We start from the raw sequence: 22505 nt of genomic DNA, 5'->3' as shown, positions 1-22505 counted from the left end.
AATTTGAAAATTAGCCTGCTGTCTTTGAGCTACTGTTAGAAAGAGAAACCTGGTCCAAAAGAGGTTGGTACACAGCTAGTATGCTGGAATTTTTAAAAAATCAGATAATCCAGGGCGATTTGCATAAAATGCTTTTCCCCAAAGAATTTCAAGCAGCTTTCTTGTATCATCTCATTTGTCCTTATGATTCTTTATTTTCAGGACAGTTCACACTGTTCTTGGCAGCTTACAAAATGAGAAACTGAGGTATTGAAATTTAATCCACCTCTCTGCCAAGGAAAGTTGAAAAAGACTGTGTGGAAAATACCAACAATTATTTGGGCCCTGACTGTAGATCCTGACAAATTTATTCGTTGAAGGGCAAAATGCATTCCTCTTCCCAGAACACTGCCAACAGCAAAGAGATTATGCTCAGAATTCAATACAGCCCTGTTTCATTTCGCCTTTGCTTTGAAACCGAATGAGCAGTGGAACCTTTCTTCCCCTGAAGGCCAAATTAGGTCGGAAAAACTTTTACGTCAACCTTCTAAGTGGTAGGATGAGCACGGGAGAGGTAGGAAATCCATGGCCTGTGTATTTGCTTAGTCCCTCATGCTTTTGTTGAGAGTGCTGGATGTATTTTGCATACTGTAGGCAGGACATGTACGAAGGAAAGGGGACTCACTTCTTGGCTATTTCCCATGTGTCCAGAGATAAGAAAGCCAGGCATTGGCTTTATTTGCTAGTAAGTCGCATAGATGTTGTAAGCAAGAGGACTGCTTGAGGCAGCTTGCCCAAGTTACTTATTTGGTATGTTAACGACCAGAGCTCTCAGGAGGAGAAGTAGAGAGTGGTGTCAAGGAAGGAGCAAGCCCCATTGATGGCATCCCCAGAGTCAGCCCTCATCTACTATTTTTAAGAGGCGGTGGTTAGAGCTAGAGGTGTCTGTGGTTATAGGAGAAGGCAAGACGAGGAGCTCATGTTGCTAGTCTAAAGGATGGGTGAGGATGCATGGAAAAGAGAGGAAAAAGGCATGCGTTTCTCATGGATGAGGCTTCTCTTCCCCACGAAGCTCGTCCATCCATCAGGGTTGAAACTGTTCTTTTTTTTTTTTTTCTTAACTCAGAAGAGCCTGCTAGGAAAGTGGCAGATGAGTCACCTGTCACTAAGAGTAGGTGTTCTTAGCACTGAGGAAAATGAAAGGTGGCAGTGAATTACCACTGCGTTTTCCATATGATTGAATTACCATTACTTAGCACCCCGGATCGAGGTGCTCAGTGCACGAGGTCGGGGAGAAGTACAGTGGCCTCCGTGGGCAACAACTGGATTCTGCTCTCAGCAAAATGAGGCAGGCCTGGATCAGTCCGAGGGAAAAGGCTGTGGACCTTTCTTCTATTTTATGCAGTGAGTTAGAAGCAAACTGCCCCCAAAGGGCAGGGGTCCTGCTATATGTGACAGAGGTCTTCATAACTAAAAGAAATGCCTCTCCACCAAGAGAGGGAGAAAAGGAAAGATGTGCACAATGGGCTTTGGAGACGCGGGTGTGCTAAAATCAAATGTGTTACAGGACACAGGAGCATGTGGCTGGCAGGGCCTGGTAGCAGTCTCCAGTTACATTTCAGCGTGGCTGTCTGTGCTCCTGAATGCAAGATGTAACCTGAGGAATGTGGCCACTGCTGCACAGAGCTTCTTGCCTGTCAGAAACCAGGGGGGCCTGACATTTATGAGGGATATTTCTTGTTCCTGTCACAAATTGGAGGAATCGCCCAGGTGACATCAGGCACCAGCCAGCCTTTCTTCTTGATCTAGATGCTGGCCACTGAACCACTCAGGGCTCTTTTCAGAGCTCTGCCCCACAAAATCATGGGAAATTAAACTATCCTCTAAACATCTCAAAAAGAACACCGTAGATTTTGTTTTCTTGGAAAGCACGGTTCAGTAAAAGCGTATTCTATGTGGGCCGACAAATAAAATTGGAGCTCAGTACACTCATAGAATGGCCTGGAACTTGGGATTTCATTTGTGTTTTTCCGTAGCAGGAACATTTGTAGGCTTTAAAAACAAAGAGTTCCTGGCTTTATGGTGGAGTGCCTACTATATATCAGGCTCCGTCCTCGGTACTGGGGGAGGGGTACGTAAATGAACGTGTCCCTCCCTTAGGGAGCTTAGGGCCTAGTGTGGTGATTCTCAACCTTAGATGAAATTGGCGATGCCCGGTCTCACCCTCACCTTTTTGGCATGGTGGGTTTGGGGTGTGGTCTGACCAGCAGGACTTTTTTTTTTTTTTTTTTTTGAGGAAGATTAGCCCTGAGCTAACATCTGCCACCAATCCTCCTCTTTATGCTGAGGAAGACTGGCCCTGAGCTAACATCCGTGCCCATCATCCTCAATTTTATATGTGAGATGCCTGCCACAGCATGGCTCGACAAGTGGGGCATAGGTCTGCACCCGAGATCCAAACCGGTGAACCCCAGGCCACCAAAACAGAACATGCAAACTTAACTGCTGCGCCGCTGGACCAGCCCCTGACTCTTTGAAGTCTCCCCCAGTGATTCTAATGTGCTATCAAGGTTGAAAACCAAGGATCTAGTGTAGTAGGTTCCCAACTCAGCTGCCCAGCAGAATCACTAGAGGAGTTTTAAAAAATATAGATTCCTGGGTCCCAGTGCTGATGTGTGAATCTTGGAAGACAACGAGGCTATGTATTTTTACAGAGTCACTAGTGTTTCTGATAATCGACTCAGTTGGGGAACCCTCACTGTAAGGTGCTCATGCACCATTGTGATCTAGAAGCATAATGCTTCTAACAGTTTTAATTTCTTTGTTCTCACAGACAAAGCCATTATGGCCAAGTGCGTTTGTAGCTGTTTTTAATGCGAATTTCACAACATTCTAAAGCTACCAACCCACCAAGAGCTTCTCTGAGCTGTTTTCCCCACCATCTTTCGGTCAGAGAACTTGTTCTCTGCCTTGTTAAGATAATCCCTTTCGTGTGGAGTGTTTTATCAGACCTCCACATCTAGACGTGCCTACGGTCCTCCTCCATTGCTCAAGTCTGACTGTAGCTTTGCCGTCGGGCTGCCATTGAACCACAGAGCAAGCCTTTGGGATGTGCCTGGCTGTGGTCATTTCTGTTAAAGGTCTCGCACTATCCTGAGATTCGTTCTCCAGAAGCAGGGTCCCCTGCGATGCTGTGTCACGTGGTCCTGGCAGTCACTGTGGGGGAGCTTGTAAATCCATGCGTTGAAGGAAAACATTATCTTCTACCCTGTCCTTGAGGAGAGTTTCAAATCAGCTGTGAAATAGAAAACAAAACCCACCCGTCTAAAGTATTATTCATGCCTGGCTGTTCGTGGCTTGTGTCAGACTCCCTGGCTGGTCCCTTCTGATCTCCGGTTGAGAGCTTTCTGTGAAGTTCTCAGGAGCTGACATTTTCTGTATTTTATTCAATATGTTTATCATGGGTTCGTTTTATTGTTTACTTGGAAATGTTATTGATAGACTCAATCACTGGTTTACTGATGTTTTTCACCACCCCACCCACCATTCCATGAGTTAACTGGATCAAAATGGAAGCAAAGTATAGATTTTTCAAAACTATAGGAGGGAGAAAGATCCCAATTTTTGAGACATGTGCTTATGAAAAAAATAAAGAGTGTATCAGACGTGGAGATGAAATGTTTCAATATTGAAAGGACATATTTTTCTACTCTACATTAAGCCATTTTTCTAAAAGAAGCCTCCTTTATTTATATTTTTATTTTAGGAGAAGCCTAACTAACCTTTTTAAGAAATTATCTCGTACTGAAATAAAGCCCTTTTCTTCCATTTCCCAATCTAAAGTACCTCTGTGACAGACCAGGAATGTAGTGGCCCTCAGCACACATCTGGGACTCCGTAGCCTGCATCATGAAATCAGGGGACGCTGACAGATTCGGGCTGGAACACTGAAATGAGGCCCACTTTCCCTTCACTAGGTTGAAATTACATTATAAGGGAAACTTATTGATCCTACATACTTAAGAATGAAGCAGAACTTTAAAAAAATCGATTAAGAAAAATAATAGATTTCTGTAAAAATAATAGAAAAAGAGTACTAGCCAAACTCAAAATGAAAATACTTTGGCAAATCATGAAAATACTGAGTATGTCAACCGAATTCTCAGAGTGCTCTGACCATTTCCTTCACCTTCTAACTGTGAAGGAAAAAGAAATGAACATGAATTTAGTTCCTGCTGAATACGAGCAGCATTTTTTAGCTGACATGTATTGTTACATTCATTCTCTGTGCAGGATACGTGATCTCATTTGACGCTCCCCCTAACCCTGCAGGGTAGATATTATTATCCCCATTTTAAGATGAGGAAGCAGAAGCCTGGCTTGAGTAACTTGTTGTGACTCAAGACCCCAGCCGTAAACAAAGGCACTCCTGAAAGGGAAGCATAGATGACCTCCATAAGCCAAGGGCAGAGCTCTAGCCCTTTCTTTGGGCAAGGCCAAATTCCTTACTCCACAGTGAATATGGTTAAAAAGGGACAGACTGGAGGCCGTTCCCCAATGGTTGAGACATTCTGAAGAAAGATTGATGACAGGAGGAAACAGAAATAGGACTTAAGTGGTAGGGAGGCATCAGAGATGACGCTCTGTTCTTATGGCTGGAAAAATGATGCAAAACCATTTTGGAACCAGTATGGAACCAGAGCGGATGCTGGTTAGAGAGTGGTGGTAGCAGGAGGTGGACCATCCGTGTGGAAATTCCCGACAGGCAGGTGGAGCTGGAGGCTGAAGTCCATATTGGGAGAGTTTTGTGATAGATACTGCACTTTTTCACATCGTCTTATTTCGTCTCACAGCAGTCTTTTGAAAACGTTATTATTATCATTCACATGTTACAGATGAAGAAACTGAGGCCCAGAGAGGGTAACTGCCTTCCGAGGCCACGGTACTGGGAAAGACAATGAGCTTTGTTGTCAACAGAGCATTAACTTACTTTGTTGCTTTTCCATCTGTCCATTAAACATTTTATTGCCTATTTAGATTATAGTCATTCGATGCCTCCAGCCGACAGCAGCATTATTTGTTGTCTTTCATTTGCCATTAGGGCCTTAAATAAAATAGCTGGCCCTTTTTTTGTGTGTTTACAGTATTGTAGAGATTCTAGTTAGGGCCTGGGTATTCTAAAGAGCTTAAATAGGAAAGGGATGGATTTAATTTGTAATAAGTAATTGTGTCTAAAGAGTGTACTGTGCTCTGTGTTCAAACAAGCCAGAAAGCTTCTATTTATACTGCAAGAATAAACAGCAAATAATACAAACAAACCCAAATTTAAAACATGAGCGCATTTGAATTTTATTTTTGAATGTAGTTGTAATTGACCATTCTTTCTGCAGACAAGGCTTTTAGTCCAGTTTAGGAGGGAAAAAAAATTAATGTATTAGCGTGGTTTATTTTCTAGAAGAAGGCAGTTTTAGAGACTTAGTAAACTTTCTGAACTGATAAGACTTGAAATCCCTCATTAACGGAGGTGAGGCAAGGAACCTTTAGTTAGAGATTGTTGCATCTAAAATCTTTGCTGGAATTGACTGGTGCATGTGATGCATGAAATAACCTGGGAAAGAACTCAAGGGAGGAAAGTATGTGTCTTTTTTAAATACAGGTGAAAATATGACCTAAGAGAAGGAGATAGAGAGGAGGGCCCTTCTCAAGAGCCCAATACTTAGCGGACTTGCAGTCTGCTGGGCCCTGGTCTAAGTCCTTTGAATGTGTGAACTCACAACAAGTCTATGGGGTAAGTACTGGTATGCTTCCCACCTTAGAGATAAGGAAGCTGAGGCACAGCTAGCGGGTGAAGGAGCCAGAATTCCAACGCCACTAGTTAGGATTCCAAGACTGTGCCCTCAATTCCACAGGAGGAGTCTGTTTGCTGCTTAAAAGCAGTTCATTGCTAGAGGTCACTTTTTTGGAGGTCCTCCAGCCTGTCTGCTGGCATTGACTGCATTGTCCCAGACCATTCCATGACAACGCCATGAGATAGGGCTTAGTATTATCTCCATTTCGTTAAAGAGGAAATCAAAGCTTAGAAAGTTGAACAACCTCCCTAAAGTCACCAGTTACCAAATGCCAAAAGCCCAAAGTCTAGCCCAGGTATATGTGACACCAGAGTCAACCCTATGTTGACTGCCCAGTAGTAAGAACTGTGGTAGAAAGTGTTGTGGGCCTCTAAGTGCAAAGAGGCAAAGCATTTCTTCTCCTGGACTAGATTTTTCGTTATAACTCTCTTCCACTGCATGTCCAAGAAGTACTGCATAGAGGGGGATTCCCTTCTTCCCAGACCCTAAATTCAATAAAAGAATATGAAACCGCCCCTGACATCTCCTACGGAGTGCAGTCGATTTGACAGTGTGCCTCGTTCAGAGGGTGTTGGCGTTCTCCCAGGGAGAGTGTAAAATTTTTTATTGAATGAATACCTGATTAAGTTAATGATGCTGAGGCAGGGGGAGGAGGAGTAATTTGGCAGCCGAATTCTGTAGGGTTTCTGGCAGCCCATTCAACGTCCTTAATGCTCCACCAGCTTCGTGCTGGCCTGCATGTGAGCCCCAGGAGAGGCTGCAGCAATTACTCAGCTTTTTGATTGAAAACAGCTGCAGGTAGCACGCCATCCCATTGTCCATTTTGCCGGTGGTTGGAAACGACTCAGGGGCATCTTGGGCTCCACTGCATGCAGCCTCACCCCGAAATAAATGGAGGTGGAGAAAGTAGGTTTCCCACTTGTTCTGCTTTGCAAAATGAACCATTCATCTGTTGAGGGTCAGAACTCCGCCACCCATTCACTGAGGGTGAGTCATACCCCTAGTTTTAAAACAAACATTTATTTCAGAGAGAATTCCAATCCTGGCTGATTTTTACAACTTGTCTCACTATCCTTTTTACACTTGATTTAGGCTGGTTTCAATAAGATTGTTGTCTTTGTAAATACATATTCTTTGCAGTAAATCCAAAGACTGCCAGAAGCATTTCCTAGGGTTTGATGGTAGGCTGATGTGGACATAGTTTTGGATAATTGGATGCGGATTTCTAGAGGCCTTTCCATAGCGCACACGTCTTTGACAACATCCCACGTGGCATACTTATACTTCCTGCTACAGGAAGGATCCGGGGTTAATAATCTCACGTGAGAATTTGTGCTAGAAATGGAATCTCCAAGTACAGCTGCTTTTCAAATACACAGTATTTTATGTCCCTCCATCATGAGTTCAGTTTTTGATCCAACACTGTGTCATCACATCCAAAAATCTAAAAGATCCAGAAACACTTTGCTTTTTAGTAGCCAACTTCTAAAGAAGACAGAACAGCAATAAACAGACACAGGATAAAAACAGTCAACCAACAAAGAAAGGATGACAGCCCTTTCCCTAGGGGTTATGAAATTCAGCCTATAACCAGCATACGGAATTTACAGTCTAGTGAGGAAGACACATGAAAATAAGTAAAAAATATGATGAACGCAGTGAAGTGACAGACTATGGTTGTTATGTAAATGCTGGTGAGCCTCAGAGGAGGAAAGGATGAGCAAGACTGGAGTGGTCTTAAGTGGCTCTGCCAAGATTTGAGGAATGATCACAAAAGGAAGTTGCAGTCAGGGGCTTGCTATGGGCCAAGGCACGGAAGGAGTGCCCGGTGTTAGCCTAGTGGGGAACTGGGAGGACAGTCAAGCAGACAGCTTTAGGACTGTGAGTATGAAAAGATAGAGCAGGATGTTAAGGGGCACAGAGGAGAGGCATGGGGTATGGGGTTGGGGTGGGGAGAACTTAAAGTAAGTGACATCTAAGGAGAGACCTGAAAGATAGCTTAGAACAGTGGTTCTCAAAGTATGGTCCCCAGAGCAGCAGCATGCTCATCTGGGAACTCCAGGTATAAGACACCAATTACAAGTTCTGGGGGTTTCCCAAACCACCCTCAGGTTTGATAATTCACCAGAAGGACTCACAGAACTCACTGAAAGCTGTTATACTCACAGTTGCAGTTTACTACAGAGAAAGGATACAGATTCAAAACAGCCAAGGGAAGAAGCGTACAGGGCAGCAGTCTGGAGGGGTCCGTGCTCAGAGCTTCTGGGCATCCTCTCCCCATGGAACCATGGAGGGCCATGACTCCTCCTGGCCATCGTGTGGGACAGTACCCCTGGAGTAGTGCCACCTGGGGAAACTCACTCAAGCCTCGGTGTCTAGAGTTTTGATTGGAGCTCAATCACATACCCCCCACATGACTGATCTTTTGTCCCCAGCCCCTCCCAGAGGTCAGGTCAATACCTTTAGTCATTAGTTCCTCCAGAGGTTGGAACTAATACCGCGTGGCCAAAGCTCCCAGGCAAACAGACATACTCCTTTCAGGAAGGACATTCCAGAAGCTTAGAGATCACCTCCCAGGAACCAAGGGCAAAGGCCAGACCTCTCTTTGGATAATGTTAATCCTGTACTACACACCAGCAGATCCACTGCATGGTCCAGGAACTGGAACCCAGGTGCTTGTATCAGATGAACCAAGATTTTCATCTTGTTTCTGCCATTTATGAGCCATGAAACCTTAGGCAAGTCACTGACACTCTGAGCCTCAGTATCTTTGTCTTTACAATGGAATGGTCGTACACTGGTTGTTACTCATATGTAAAGTATTGCCACAGCCCACACAAAGAAAGCTTCAGTGACCTCCGTCATACCTGCTTCACCTTGGGGAGCCTGGGTCCCAGGAGGTCTCTGGGCCTTTGTAGTCAAGAGGATTGAAAAGTTGTGCAGAGTCCCAGAGACTGGAAGACAGCCAGAGAAGGGATGCCAGCATGTTCCTACCCTGCAGGAATGATTGTTAGTCTATGGATTATCCAGCGGCTTCCACTTTCCTTTCATCTGGCCACATCAAGGGCAATGAATGCTTTGAGACCCTCTCAGAATGCCTCAGTTCCAGAAAGGCATTTGTCTAACTTGATGGAGATTTTCCTCTGCTCTGTTTGTAAACACGGGCCATCTAATCTCCCGGAGATCCAGCCCTCTGGTGGCTGGTAGAATCTGATTAAGCCTCCTCTAGCTCCTGCTGGCTCTTTGCTTTGTGGTGTGTAGCAAAGCATAAGCTTATGAGAGTGTGTGTGAGTAGACAGCTGGCAGCCTTCCCTGTGGGGTGTGGAAGGAAGAGTCTGCATTTCCCTACCGGGCCTTTGGGAATCACTCCTCCAAGAAGTCTTGTGGAAAAGCAGGCAGAGTGGAACAAGGAACCATTACCCCTAACCCTTCCCAAGAAATGCGAAGCCTGAGTTTAGCGTCTCACCTTGCTGTTTATTCTACTTGTGTGTGTTGAGTCGCTTCCATGCTTCGTGTGTGGGAGGCCTGTGCATTGGGAACTATTATAAATATCGTCCCATCTCTCAGCTGAAGAAAGAAAATAAGTTCTCAAACATCCGTGACTTTCTCTTTTGTGTAAATCACAGGTGTGAGGAAAAAACCCCAGATGTTTGAAAGGATTGATAGTTTGAAGGTATTGTATAGATTTGATCATGGAACCAGGAGCGATTAGCAGCAAATAAGTATGAGTAAAAACTGGAGATTCACAAGGGAGCATTTCCTGAATTATAATTAGGATGGCCACCATTCATTGAGTCTGCACATTTTGCCAGGCACTGTGCATATTAATTCCTCCCCATTTTATGTGCAGAGATATTAATGACAAGATCACAAATTGTTGAAGGACTCACCTCCCTAAACGAGGTGCACATAAAATTTTGAGTAAAATTAAAATTACATTAAAAGAAAAGAAAAGATTGCATGAGCAGGATGCTAAAGCCAGCTTTCGAACCTGTCCTCTGCTTACTCCATAGCCGCCTGTTCTTTCTACTACTCTCTCTGTCCTCATGCTTAGTAGTAGTAGTAAGAATATTAATGTTACCTTCCTATCAGTATTAGTAATAATAGTTTTAATATTTTATCTTGATATTCCAAATATGGATGTGAATGCTTAATGACTTCTGTAGTGAGATCCATCACTGTGGTGCTAAGAACATTAAATTGAATCAAAAACGACAGCTTCATGTCCTCCCACCCCCGACTCTAACTATGTCACTACGGCCAGTTCTTTCCACCTTGTCACAACATTCCCAGGCACGAAACAATGTAGGGGCCAACTACCTGTGTCCTTAAAACAATTCACTCTAGAGCGAGGTGAGAACCACAAAGTCTGGAGTGGCGGGAAGTGCCTTTGGAGCTGCGCCGAGCCTTCAGCCAGAGTGGTGGATAAACAGAGATTTGGGTGTCCCAGGCCAGCTCATCTGGCACGCGTGACACTTTAAAGCAGAAAGCTATTTGCTTATGTATTGAACCAGGGAAAGTCTTGACAGAAAGGCATTTCCAGCTTTTCTTAAAAACCCAAACGCAACCTCTGTTGGACAATTTGTTTGAGACCAGTTTCGATCCAGATGGTTATCCCTCCAAGTGATTATTTTTCCGTCTTGAGCCTTTCCAGGAATTCCAGCATGGGCAGGCTGCCAGGGGACGCTGGCTACCCAGATGCTGCAGCGACATTCCACATGAGCCGGCTTCCAGGGATCGCACAGCAAGCTGCGGGCCTTGCCCCCTGCCCTCCTCCTTTACACCCCAGGAGGACACGTGCACGCCTGTCCTCCTGCACGCACAATCACGTGCCGTGTCCCCATGCAGTGGACCCCACCCACATGATGGATGTCCTCATGTTCCCACGGGTGGCAAAACCCACTAAAAATAGCCCCAGTGTCACTGTTGTCATGTTGACAAGGAAGGCTGATGGCAGAAGCCAGGAATCTGAGCAAAGCTTCACCCAAGGCCTGATGAAGGCCATCTCTCCATTATGCTGACAGTAGTAGCAAATAACAAAGCCCCACTTAGGGATGAGGCATTTAGCTACGTGCCAAGCGGAGGAGTTCAGTAGAAGAAGGACAGCCAAGCAGAGGCGCATCTTGAGGAATCCCCTTCAGCATCTCCATCAAGGCCTTTAATCAGAAGAACAACTCCAAGTCAGTTTGTTGCTCTGGTCTCAGAGCTACCCTGAGCCAGGGAGCACCCAAATGGGACGATGCTCTTTGGGCGGATTTAAATTTTTTAGTTGTTATATACTACATTTAGTCATCATATTCATTGTCATAAAATGCAAAGATGAACAGAGTCCAAAGAACTATTATTTGTGGTGCTAATAATATAAAGAGGGGTCCTGTTTTCTCCCAGCTGTTGGTGGTAGTGGCAGATCCTTGCCTCCCCAGCAAGGCCCTGCCTCAAAGGAAAGTCCTGTGTGGTGTGCATCACGCCACTGACAGGGGACCTGCACCCGGTGCAGACTTGAACTGACCTCTTTTTTTGAGGAAGATCAGCCCTGAGCTAACATATGCTGCCAATCCTCCTTTTTTTGCTGAGGAAGGCTGGCCCTGAGCTACCATCTGTGCCCATCTTCCTCTACTTTTTATATGTGGGACGCCCATCACAGCATGGCTTGCCATGCAGTGCCCATGTCCGCACCCAGGGTCTGAACCGGCGAACCCCCAGCTGCCAAAGCAGAATGTGTGAACTTAACCACTATGCCACTGGGCCGGCCCCCATTGAACTGACTTTTTTGATGCTAGAGGGAGGGAGAACTTGTTTAGACAAGCATATTACTGTCCACGGTTCCCCACATGTGACCCATGCAGGATGCTCTTTCTGCGATCTCAGTTCTCCTGTGACCTGGATCACAGTTGGGTGGGTGGCATTGAACTTGGTGCTGGGTGAGGCTGGGCGTCCCCGGCTCGCTTGCCTGTGCAGTAAAAAGATCCTGATCTCTCTTCTTTAGTCAGCACAGCCTGTAACCCTGAATGTGGCACCAGCTGCAGTCTGCAATTAGTGCTAGGTATGGTGCAGAGGTTCCTGGACATCCTTTCCCCACCTCTTATCTCTGTGCATGTCTCTTTTCCACGTGAAAAAGAAATAAAAAAAGATATTTGCTATTAGGCTGCCTCACGATAGTGCATCGCAGTACGTCGGTCCACCCCACATCCTGGTTGGGGAGAACAAGAAAGTGGTTCCCAATCCTACCTCTCTGCTGACTGTGAAGCCCTGGCCAAGCCCCAGTGTCCCCCTCTGAGAAATGGAGGTGAAAATACAAACCCCATGAGTTTGTTGGGAGGAGTAAACAAGATGTTTAAGTGGAGTTATTGGCATATAGTAGATGATCAATAAATGGAAGCCATTTGTATTATTTTCCTAGGATTGCTGTAACAAATTACCACAAATTTCATGGCTTAAAACAGCAAAAAGCTATTCTATCACAGAATTATTGGGGGAGCCAGAAGTCTGAAATCAAGGTGTCGACAGGGCCGTGCTCCCTCTAAGGCTCTGAGGGAGCGTCTTCCTTGACTCTTCCAGCTTCTGGTGGCTTCAGGTGTTGCTTGGCCTGGGGCCTCATGACTCCATTCTCTCTGCCTCCGTCTTCACATGGCGGGCTTGTCTATGTGTCTCAACTCTGCTTTTCTCTTATAAGGAGACTTGCCGTTGGCTTTAGGGCCCACCTACATAATCCAGGACGATCTCATCTTGAGATCCTTAATTACATCCCCTTTTTCCAGCAAAGTCACATTCACGGGTTCCAGATGGCCATACCTTTTGGGGGTCCACCATTCAATCCACTACTGTATTGTATTAATGGTACAATTTAAAGTATATATTTATCTAGTCTTTATATCCTTAGGCACTGTGAGGACTTTTTTCTAGCATGGATGACAAGCTGTCATTCTGTGATTTTTCTCTTCTCACCGCACCTCTATGAAGAGCTAGACGCCGTGCCACAGGGGTGCAGAGTAGAGGAGGGGAAACCTGAGCGTGTTGAGGTGAAGATATCAGACAGCCTGTTCTGTAAAGTTGTGCCAGGTTTCCACTCACCTCTTGGGTTGTTTCTGGCCTGAATAAACCTGGATGGGACCCTCCATCCTCTTCAGAAGCCACCTCGTTTTGGACCAAGAGGGCTCCCCGGGGAAGCTCCATGCAAGGCACCGCAGAGAAAGCAAATGAGCAGTTTTCATTGAGGACACAGCCAAAGAGAAAATTGCAAAGTAGGCTAGGCTTCTAAGCAAGCCACCCTAACACAGCATAGAATCATAGTCTCAAAATATTCGCGATGGGGAAAAATGTAAAAGTAAATAGCATGAGCACCCAGCCAGGACAAGAGTCTCCGCTTCTGAGGATATATTTGAATATTAATTGCAGTAATATATTACACATCTCTTCCAGCCTTCTGTTACCTCTAGATATGATAACAAAAACATTAATAAAATGTTGAACAGAATAGGACTAAACATAGAGTTCTGGCATACCATTTGCTCCACACTGACCTTGCACAATTAAGGTCCACTCTACATACTAGAAACAAAGTAAGTGTTTGATGAATGAATGTGTGATCCACTTGCTTTGGGGCATGCTTGTTCAGCCAGCTATGATGGTGTCATTTCAGACCATCAGCTCCAGTCTCGAAACTCTCCCAGGATACGTGGGATGACACAGGGGTCCCTGCCCCATTCGGCAGCCCAGCCCATCTTTAAGAGTTCTGATTACTTTCTAATTTCTACTGTGTATATCCATCCGTGTAATCTGGAGTTCAGTTCTGTTTTCCTGCATTCCATGGACAGCCCTTTATAGATCTGAGCATTGCACTCCTGCTCCAGATTTTTCTGTACTTCCCCAGGCCCCATGTTGTCAGCTGTTACTTGCCTGCCCTGTGTCCATACTTCTGCTAACCTGATTCCTGCACCCTGGATATGCCCCATTCTGCCAGTGTCCCCTCGCCTCAGTATTTCAACTGTGACTTTACCAAAGCCGTATGCTGTTGCAGTATTCATTCCTTTATTCTGCGCATTGTGCTTGTCTTAATGAAGCTTGTAATTACTCCAAGTTGTGAGGAACCATACCAAACTGTTGGTTCATATTGAACGTATGGTCAAACATAAAATTCGTGGGCTCTTTATTTGAGCCATTCTTAAGTGAGATCTCTCCCACCCAACTACTAAACTAATTGAGCTGTTGAAACCCAGGGCAGGCGTTTACACTGATGCTCATTAATCCTTTTTTTTCTTTTTGGTTTTGTGCCATCACTTCCAGCTTCTGAGGATATATTTGAATATTAATTGCAGTAATATATTGCACCTCTCTTCCAGCCTTTTGTTACCTCTAGATGTGATAACAAAAACATTAATAACATGTTGAACAGAATAGGACTAAAAATAGAGTTCTGGCATACCATTTGCTCCACACTAACCTTGAACAATTAAGGTCCACTCTGCGTACTAGAAACAAAGTAAGTGTTTGATGAATGCCTATGTGATCCACTTGCTTTGGGGCATGCTTGTTCAGTCAGCCATGAAGATGTCTACTTATGCCATCATCCAACCCACCTTTCTCGATCCTGGAAACCCCAAAGATGTCAGGGTTGGGCCTATTTTAACATTTAATCTAAATGCACTGCCTCTGCCAGTGTACTACACAGATCTTCCAGTTAGCAATATAAAAAATAGAAAGGAGATTGGTGTGTCAGGATTTAGAGAATCCTCTCCGTGTCCTGGGGAACTCTCCCCTCAGGTCCAGGTGTTCTGTGTCCTAAATGGTCATATGGGTTTTTCCAGAACTGCACAAATTCATCAGTCTGCATTTCTTCATCTTTAAAACTGAAACCATGCCTCTGTTGTGCATAGGCAGACAAGGAGACAGTCGTGGGTTTTACTCAAACTGAGAAACGCACAGGATTGGGGGTATGAGGCAGAACCACCCAGCTTACTGCTCTGACCTTGGAATGCAATTTCGGGACTGTGTATCAAATTCTAGGAGTGTCTTCCGTTCAGGACAGTTGGTTGTTATTTCCAGGACTTGGAGTCAGTGGGGATATGTTCCCACATCTCCCAGCTCAGAGGCATCTCATTTTCCTGTTGCTTCTGACACAGTCTGAATCCATGGTGGGGGCAGCGAGAGGTGTTTCAGTTAGAGCAAAGACACAAGTGTGGGGTTTCCTCTGTTCAAGTGTGTCTTTCTTCCTGGGGAGGATTGAGTCGTGTGTAAAATTTCTGATAATAGCCTTTTAAAAATATATTTCCTGATAGTTTTTGAAGAGAGAAAGAACCGGAAGAAAAGGACCATTTGTCGTTTAGAACTGTATTGGCCTTGGTGACCCCCAAGTAAACAGCTGAATTTTACCTAAATATTAGCTGCTTATCTCCATGGCTCCCTCAATTCTGTTTTCACATGCAGCACCAAGTTCAGTTTCCCAGCACCTACTCCATTAGAAAGAGGCTAGAGAGGTTTCCTTCACTTATAGGAGCTTATGAGCAGAAAACTGAATCTTACAGCTGAGTTTCTGAAACCTTGCTGTGTATGTGAATCATCTGGAGATCTTGTCAAAATGCAGATTCTGGATCAGAGGTCTGGGTGGGCCCTGAGATTCTGCATTTCTAAATCTGCTGGGGGATGCTGGTGTTGCTGGTCTGAGGACCACGCTGTGACTAGCAAGACCTTATGCCACTGAGCTAAATTTTAAAATACTGATGGAGAGAGAGAGAGAGAGAGAGATGTAGACAGAAAGATGCTTGAGATGAGTGTATTCAGAACAGTGATTATCAAGTAAACCATATGTAGTAAACCCTAAATAAATTTGTCTTGAATCATATCTTAATTCCCCTTCCTCTGTCTCTTTTTAAATAACAACGTTTAAACAGTGGGATCTGCCTATGTGGTTCTTCGGTAACTTAGCATTTGTATAATCATATGTGACCCCATGTTTCTGAGAAATCTTTCTATCGTGGCAGGTACATCTAGAGGTGAACTCCTTGGGGCCCCAGATGGACCAGTGGTGTGTTTCAGCCCTGAGAAGGCAATTAAGGACAGAGAGGCCATTTGTCTGCAAGCAGAAAGAGACCCTAAAATTTACCTCTCCATTCTTTCGGTACCATAAATAATCACCCAATCATCCAGGGATGTGGTGGCAGACTGTGGCGCCCTCTGGTGGTTCCCTGGAAATACAGCAAGACACAGTCCCTACCCTCACAGACAGCACAGACAGCTAAGGGAGCACCGAGAAGGCACGCACGCCCCAGAATTGGAGAGCCCCATCTCCTCCAAGCTGCACTGGTAAATAGGAGACATGGTCCTTCTCAATGTAGGAGGAGGGTGGGTTGGAATTTTTCTCAGTCTGGCCCCAGTTTGCTCCACTTCTGCGTTAATCTTTGTATCCTTGAGTGATCATTAGTATTGTCTGGAAAACATGTCTATCAATGGATCACTTTTCAGAAGAATACATTTGAATTTGCATGTTAGGCTGAAGTCTTAGTGGTTCATTAGCAGAAGACCAGCTGTGGAGAGATCTTTAGGGCCAACTTAGCCAGTCTCTCTCAAATAAACAGTATAAATTAAACCAAGGCACTATGAGAACCAAGTCAGCATTCTTTTTCACATTCACTAAAGCTGGGTTCTTAAGAAAGTACCTGCAGAGGAGTTTTCTGGTTTTGTATATTGAGGTTCAGTTGCACAGGCCATCTTCTATTTGCATTGCTAATGGCCCTCTTTCTGAATGTGTTTGACATTTTGCTTGGCTTTGAAAGGACTTTTATGCTGCTGCTTTTTCTGCCCTGGAGCTGCCTGGGGCTAATTAACCTATTCCCGTACTGGCTGGGCCCACTATATGCAAATGTTCTCATTTCGGATTCTGACATATCACTCTTGCATGAACATCCCTAATGAAATCCTGTGGGGTTGTATTGGATCCGTGCTTCTGCAGAACCAGCAGGGGGCGCGTGGAACAGTTCACTTCCAGTAGATCTCCTAAAGGACATTTTTTTTCTAGCTGGCTTGGGAATGTGGGAGCTTATATAGTTCTCTTTTCAGAGTGACTCTTGAAATCTAAAGATAAAAGATCATTTTCAATACCTTTTAAGCCAAAAGGGGCAACTGTTTTTGACACTTTTGTAGTTTAATTTTAATCTGTCGGTGTTTTGAAAATGGCACTATCTTTGTAATCAGTTTGCAAGTACTGGGTGTAAATTACGTGCTGCACTCTTCATAAACGAAGGCTATAGAGAACGCAGTTATCTGGGATTTATGAAAGCCCTAGATCGGGAGGGCAAATAATTGACATTTCTCCTTCAACACAGATATATTTCTTCAGCATTAATATTTTAGATCTTCTAACTATTTTTTGTTTCTGTCCCAGTCTTTAAAATACGTCTCTTGTCATATGAGAAATCCTATTCTTAGTCAAATGTCCATTGATGGTGAGACCCCAAATTTCTAAATCTCTGCCTTCATATATGCCTGATCACAATCATTAAGGATGGGGAGCTTTCTTCTGTGTCATTTGTCCTTTCGTTGTGATGTTTGTTAGTGATGTTGAAGCAAAACCAGCCAGGGCCACTAAATCATTGGCCAAGAAAAAACATTACAGATGAGGGTGGGGGAGTGTGAGCTGTAGAGGAGAGATGTGGGAAGGCAGGGTGGGGCTGCAAAGAGAGAAGGGAGGCTGTGTTATAATTGAGATATCGCTGTTGCTTCAGCTTGGACCAGGATCGGATGCTGAAGGCTGCTACCTTATCAGGTTCGTTTAAAAGCCGTATCACAGAAAAGAGAGTCTGGGCAGGAAAAATGCCTAAACCTCCAAGGCCTGGAATTCGCCAGGCCTGATGCCACAGCTCCCCAGGATCACAGCACATGACATCGCTCACGTCTGCAGCTGCCATCTGTAGGGGGCACTCACATCTGCCGCTTGTTAGCCTGGTTCCTGTGGGTTCCATTGATGTTCTGCCTCTTGCCGGCTGGGCACCCCTCTGCCCACACAGTCGGCTGACTCAAGTTCAGTGGCTGCCAAGAGACTGAGCTGTGTGCCCATCAGACCTGGCTCTAGACTCACAATTTGTATATCCAGGTTTAAACCCACAGGTCTGATTGGTCAGAAAGAGGTTTCGTCTCTGGGGTTAATGGTGGGTTGGCTCTTTCCAAGGAGAAAGAGGTGGGGGCCAGGGGGGAAGGTGTGAAGAGAGCATTCAAAGACTACTCGGAAAGGAAGAAAGGGACAGGGATGAAGCAATCATGTAACAGTCATTAAGGAGACCTTCATTGCATCCGTCCAATTATTGCATTCTTTTTTTAACCATTACCATATTTGTTTTTTAACTGTCTCACAGACTTCTTTTGGCTTTCTGTTGCCATGTGAGTAGCTGGACTGGGAATTCTTTGGAGACTTGTAGGGAACAGGAGTATTTTTGGCTGTCTCTGCTGAGTTGGCATGTGTATATTGTGTGTGTGTGTGGTAGGGAAGAGAGCATTACTGTAGATCCAGGATGGCCCCGGAGTCAGGTGGAATCTTTGGGTAGTGGCTATGGCAGATGAAGAATCAGAGAGAACCTGCAAGGTGCGCTCAGGACTTCCGCCTCTGACCTGCTCCGTCCAGCACCCAGCCCTGAGGCCAGGGCCGGGCTGACTTTCACTGACGTCATCCTCCATGTGGGCTTCATTTGATTTTCCAGCGAGGTAAAGAAGAGGTGAGGAACGAACGGGAACAGCGTTTCTGAAAAGGAAGCTTAAGAAACGCATCGTCTGCCCTCTAAAAGCAAAAGAGAAAACAGGAGGGGAGGGGAGGATATGGAGAGACGAGGCTTTAGGGAGCTGTTAACTCCGTAAAAAGGAACCTGCTTTAAGGTTTTGGCCCGGTGTCCTAATACTCTTCCCCAGGTGCTATCCAACATGGTCAGTGTTTGATCTGCTTTAACATTGGGGCTGTAAAGGGGTTTCTGGAATTCCCGTTGAAACCAGAGGCCTAGTCTTAATCTTGCTAAGGATGTCCTTTTCCCGTGCTGATGTTTTGATTTCCTCTTCCTCCTTCCCTCTCTCCTCCCTGTCCTCTTCCCCTTGTCACTACCCTCTTCCTTTTCCCAGATTCCAGAGCTGCTGCTGGCCGGTCGCACCCACGGGGAGATGATTCCTCATGAAGAGCCTGGATCCCCTACTGATATCCAATGTGACTTTCCATTTATCAGACTAAAATCAGAGCCAGCCCGACAGTGAAACAGTCACCGTGGAGGGGGGACGGCGAAAAATGAAATCCAACCAAGAGCGGAGCAACGAATGCCTGCCTCCCAAGAAGCGCGAGATCCCCGCCACCAGCCGGCCTTCCGAGGAGAAGGCCACCGTGCCGCCCAGCGACAACCACCGGGCGGAGGGCGTGGCATGGCTCCCGGGCACCCCTGGAGGCCGAGGCCCCGGGGGCGGGAGGCACGGGCCGGCGGGGACTTCCGTGGAGCTTGGTTTACAGCAGGGAATAGGTTTACACAAAGCGCTGTCCACGGGGCTCGACTACTCCCCGCCCGGCGCGCCCAGGTCTGTGTCGGCGACCACGACGCTGCCCGCGCCGTACCCTCCCCCGCAGTCAGGGACTCCGGTGTCTCCCGTGCAGTACGCTCACCTGCCGCACACTTTCCAGTTCATTGGGTCCTCCCAGTACAGCGGGCCCTACGCTGGGTTTATCCCTTCTCAGCTGATCTCCCCGACAGCCAGCCCGGTCACCAGTGCAGCGGCCTCTGCCGCGGGGGCCACCACTCCGTCCCAGCGCTCCCAGCTGGAGGCCTATTCCACGCTGCTGGCCAACATGGGCGGTCTGAGCCAAGCCTCAGGACACAAGGCTGAGCCGCAACAGCAGCACTTAGGCAGGACTCCCGGGCTCATCACCCCGGGGTCCCCACCACCCACCCAGCAGAACCAGTATGTCCACATTTCCAGCTCTCCGCAGAACGCCGGGCGCACGGCCTCTCCGCCGGCCATTCCCGTCCACCTCCACCCCCACCAGACGATGATCCCACACACACTCACCCTGGGGCCCTCCCCCCAGGTCGTAGTGCAATACACCGACTCCGGCAGCCACTTTGTTCCTCGGGAGGCCACCAAGAAAGCCGAGAGCAGCCGGCTGCAGCAGGCCATGCAGGCCAAGGAGATCTTGAACGGTGAGATGGAGAAGGGCCGGAGGTACGGGGCCCCCAGCTCCGCGGACCTGGGCCTGGTGAAGGCGAGCAGCAAGTCAGTCCCTCACCCCTATGAGTCCAGGCACGTGGTGGTCCACCCCAGCCCCGCTGACTACAGCAGTCGAGACTCCTCCGGGGTGCGGGCCTCTGTGATGGTCCTGCCCAACAGCAACACACCCGCCACCGACCTGGAAGTGCAACAGGTCACCCACCGGGAGGCCTCCCCCTCCACCCTCAACGACAAAAGCGGCCTGCATTTGGGGAAACCCGGGCACCGATCCTACGCGCTGTCACCCCAACAGGCTCTGGGCCCCGAAAGCGTGAAGGCCGCCGCGGTCGCCACGCTGTCGCCCCACACGGTCATTCAGACCACACATAGTGCTTCAGAGCCACTCCCGGTTGGACTGCCAGCCACGGCCTTCTACGCGGGCACTCAACCGCCTGTCATCGGCTACCTGAGCGGCCAGCAGCAAGCGATCACCTACGCCGGCAGCCTGCCCCAGCACCTGGTCATCCCCGGCACCCAGCCCCTGCTCATCCCGGTCGGCAGTGCTGACATGGAGGGGTCGGGAGCAGCCTCTGCGATCGTCACGTCGTCGCCCCAGTTCGCTGCAGTGCCTCACACGTTTGTCACCACCGCCCTGCCCAAAAGCGAGAACTTCAGCCCAGAGGCCCTGGTCACCCAGGCCGCCTACCCAGCCATGGTGCAGGCCCAGATCCACCTGCCTGTGGTGCAGTCGGTGGCGTCCCCCGCTGCCGCTCCCCCGACGCTGCCTCCCTACTTCATGAAAGGCTCCATCATCCAGTTGGCCAACGGGGAGCTGAAGAAGGTGGAGGACTTGAAAACGGAAGACTTCATCCAGAGTGCAGAGATCAGCAACGACCTGAAGATCGACTCCAGCACTGTGGAGAGGATCGAGGACAGCCACAGTCCCGGCGTCGCCGTCATCCAGTTTGCGGTCGGGGAGCACCGAGCACAGGTAACGTTCACCCAGGTCGCACAGGTAGGGGGACACCCCACCACGCCACCACCTTCATCGTTTCCTGGTGAGATGAATTTCTTCCAAGAGGCAGGCCCCTCCATGCTGTGGGGAAGATTAAGGTTTTTCATTTATGTTTAGACTTTAGACTCGTAATCTTGCCCAAACATTTTCTCTAAGAGAAGCCCCAATGCCCCAAGGCATCCGCTGTTTGTCATGAATTAACTTCCGTGCATCTAGAGGGGGGCTACTCAGGTACCGTCTTGGGGACAATTAAGAAAATCATTGCGCAAGTTATTTTTCGTTCTGTGGTTTCGGGGAGGAACCCTGAGGGAGAAAAGCTGAAGGGCTTAAGGCCCTTCTGATGGTCCCATGTTTTCTCCTTGCTCCCTCTGCCCTTGACTGGCCCTGGTGCTTCCCCCCGTGGCCCTGCATGGCAAGACACGCCCCCTCCTCTTGGGATCGGAGTATAACAAACTGTCTTTTCAATGGCTGTTGTGTCCTCATCTGCTGGCCTCACCATACCTGAATAACAATAACAAAACCTGCATTTTCAAACATGGATGTTGGAATGGGATGTGGTGACTGTGGGCGAGAGCCTGTATTGTGGTTTCCTTGGGAAGGAACGGGTGAGGCAGGGGCAGCAGGCTTAGGATTGGCTGGTTTGAATAATATGAGGGCTCTGGGACTTACGGGCTGGGGTCGTCTGGGACCTGACCCTGAGGTGATTGGGACTGATGGACAGTGGCCCAGAGTGTGAGAGCAGATAGAGGAGGTGGGAGGGGTGTGTTTGGTTTGCATATGAAGGACACTCTCCCAGGCGAGTTGTTAGCTCTCTCTAGGAATCAGCTAACCCTGGGAGGGGCAGTCCCTCCAGACTCAGCAAGGCCCCAGGATGTGAGCACATCGGGTGATAGAAAATAAAAGTCATGATTAATATAGCCCTAGAAGCCAAGGCTGTCCCAGGCATCTCCTGGGCTTGTGGCAAATAGCAACCCAAGGGTCAGATGCCACCAAGCTGTCGTGTTAAAGACTGGAACTATGATCATCTCTCGTAATTTCCATGGGCTCCCTCAAGCCTCTCTTCTCCAGTCTCTTAAGTCACTTGAGCGTGTTTATCCCATGGCCCGTTTGTATGAAACAGCAGTTTCACTGCCCGGGTTGCTTAGAGTCACCCCAGGATGTAGAGCCTCACTGTCTCCGGGAACGTTTCCATCGAGGACTCTGACTCACTCAGATGTGACAGCGCCTCCTTCACGTTTGAGTTGAAAATGGCCATAGCTGATAGTTGGGACATTCAAAGAAAAGAAAACAAACAAAAAAGATAAACTAGTTAATGGTTTGAACTGTGTGGAGTATATTTTAAAAAGTTCGGGGCCGGCCTGGCGGCCTAGTGGTTACATTTGCGTGTCCCACTTTGGCAGGTTTGGATCCTGGGCGCGGACCTGCGCACCGCCGGTCAAGCCATGTTGCTGTGGCGGCAGACCACATACAAGATAGAGGAAGATTGACACAGATGTTAG

The 22505-nt window shown here is 47.3% G+C and overlaps 1 protein-coding gene across 13 annotated transcripts in view; it reads left to right on the top strand.

Annotated features, from left to right (window-relative positions):
• The window catches only part of ATXN1 (ataxin 1), a 384336-nt gene that overhangs the window by 341980 nt on the left and 19851 nt on the right, over window positions 1-22505 (top strand). For all 13 annotated transcript variants that reach the window (XM_070244939.1, XM_070244941.1, XM_070244938.1 and 10 more), the window contains one exon: window positions 18924-20982. In XM_070244939.1, the coding sequence (XP_070101040.1) occupies window positions 19084-20982 (1899 nt within the window). In that variant the 5' untranslated portion in view covers window positions 18924-19083. The remainder of the gene's footprint in view (window positions 1-18923; window positions 20983-22505) is intronic.

Source organism: Equus caballus, chromosome 20 (assembly GCF_041296265.1).
Source record: "Equus caballus isolate H_3958 breed thoroughbred chromosome 20, TB-T2T, whole genome shotgun sequence".
Lineage (NCBI taxonomy): Eukaryota > Metazoa > Chordata > Mammalia > Perissodactyla > Equidae > Equus > Equus caballus.
This window is presented reverse-complemented; position numbering and strand designations above follow the sequence as displayed.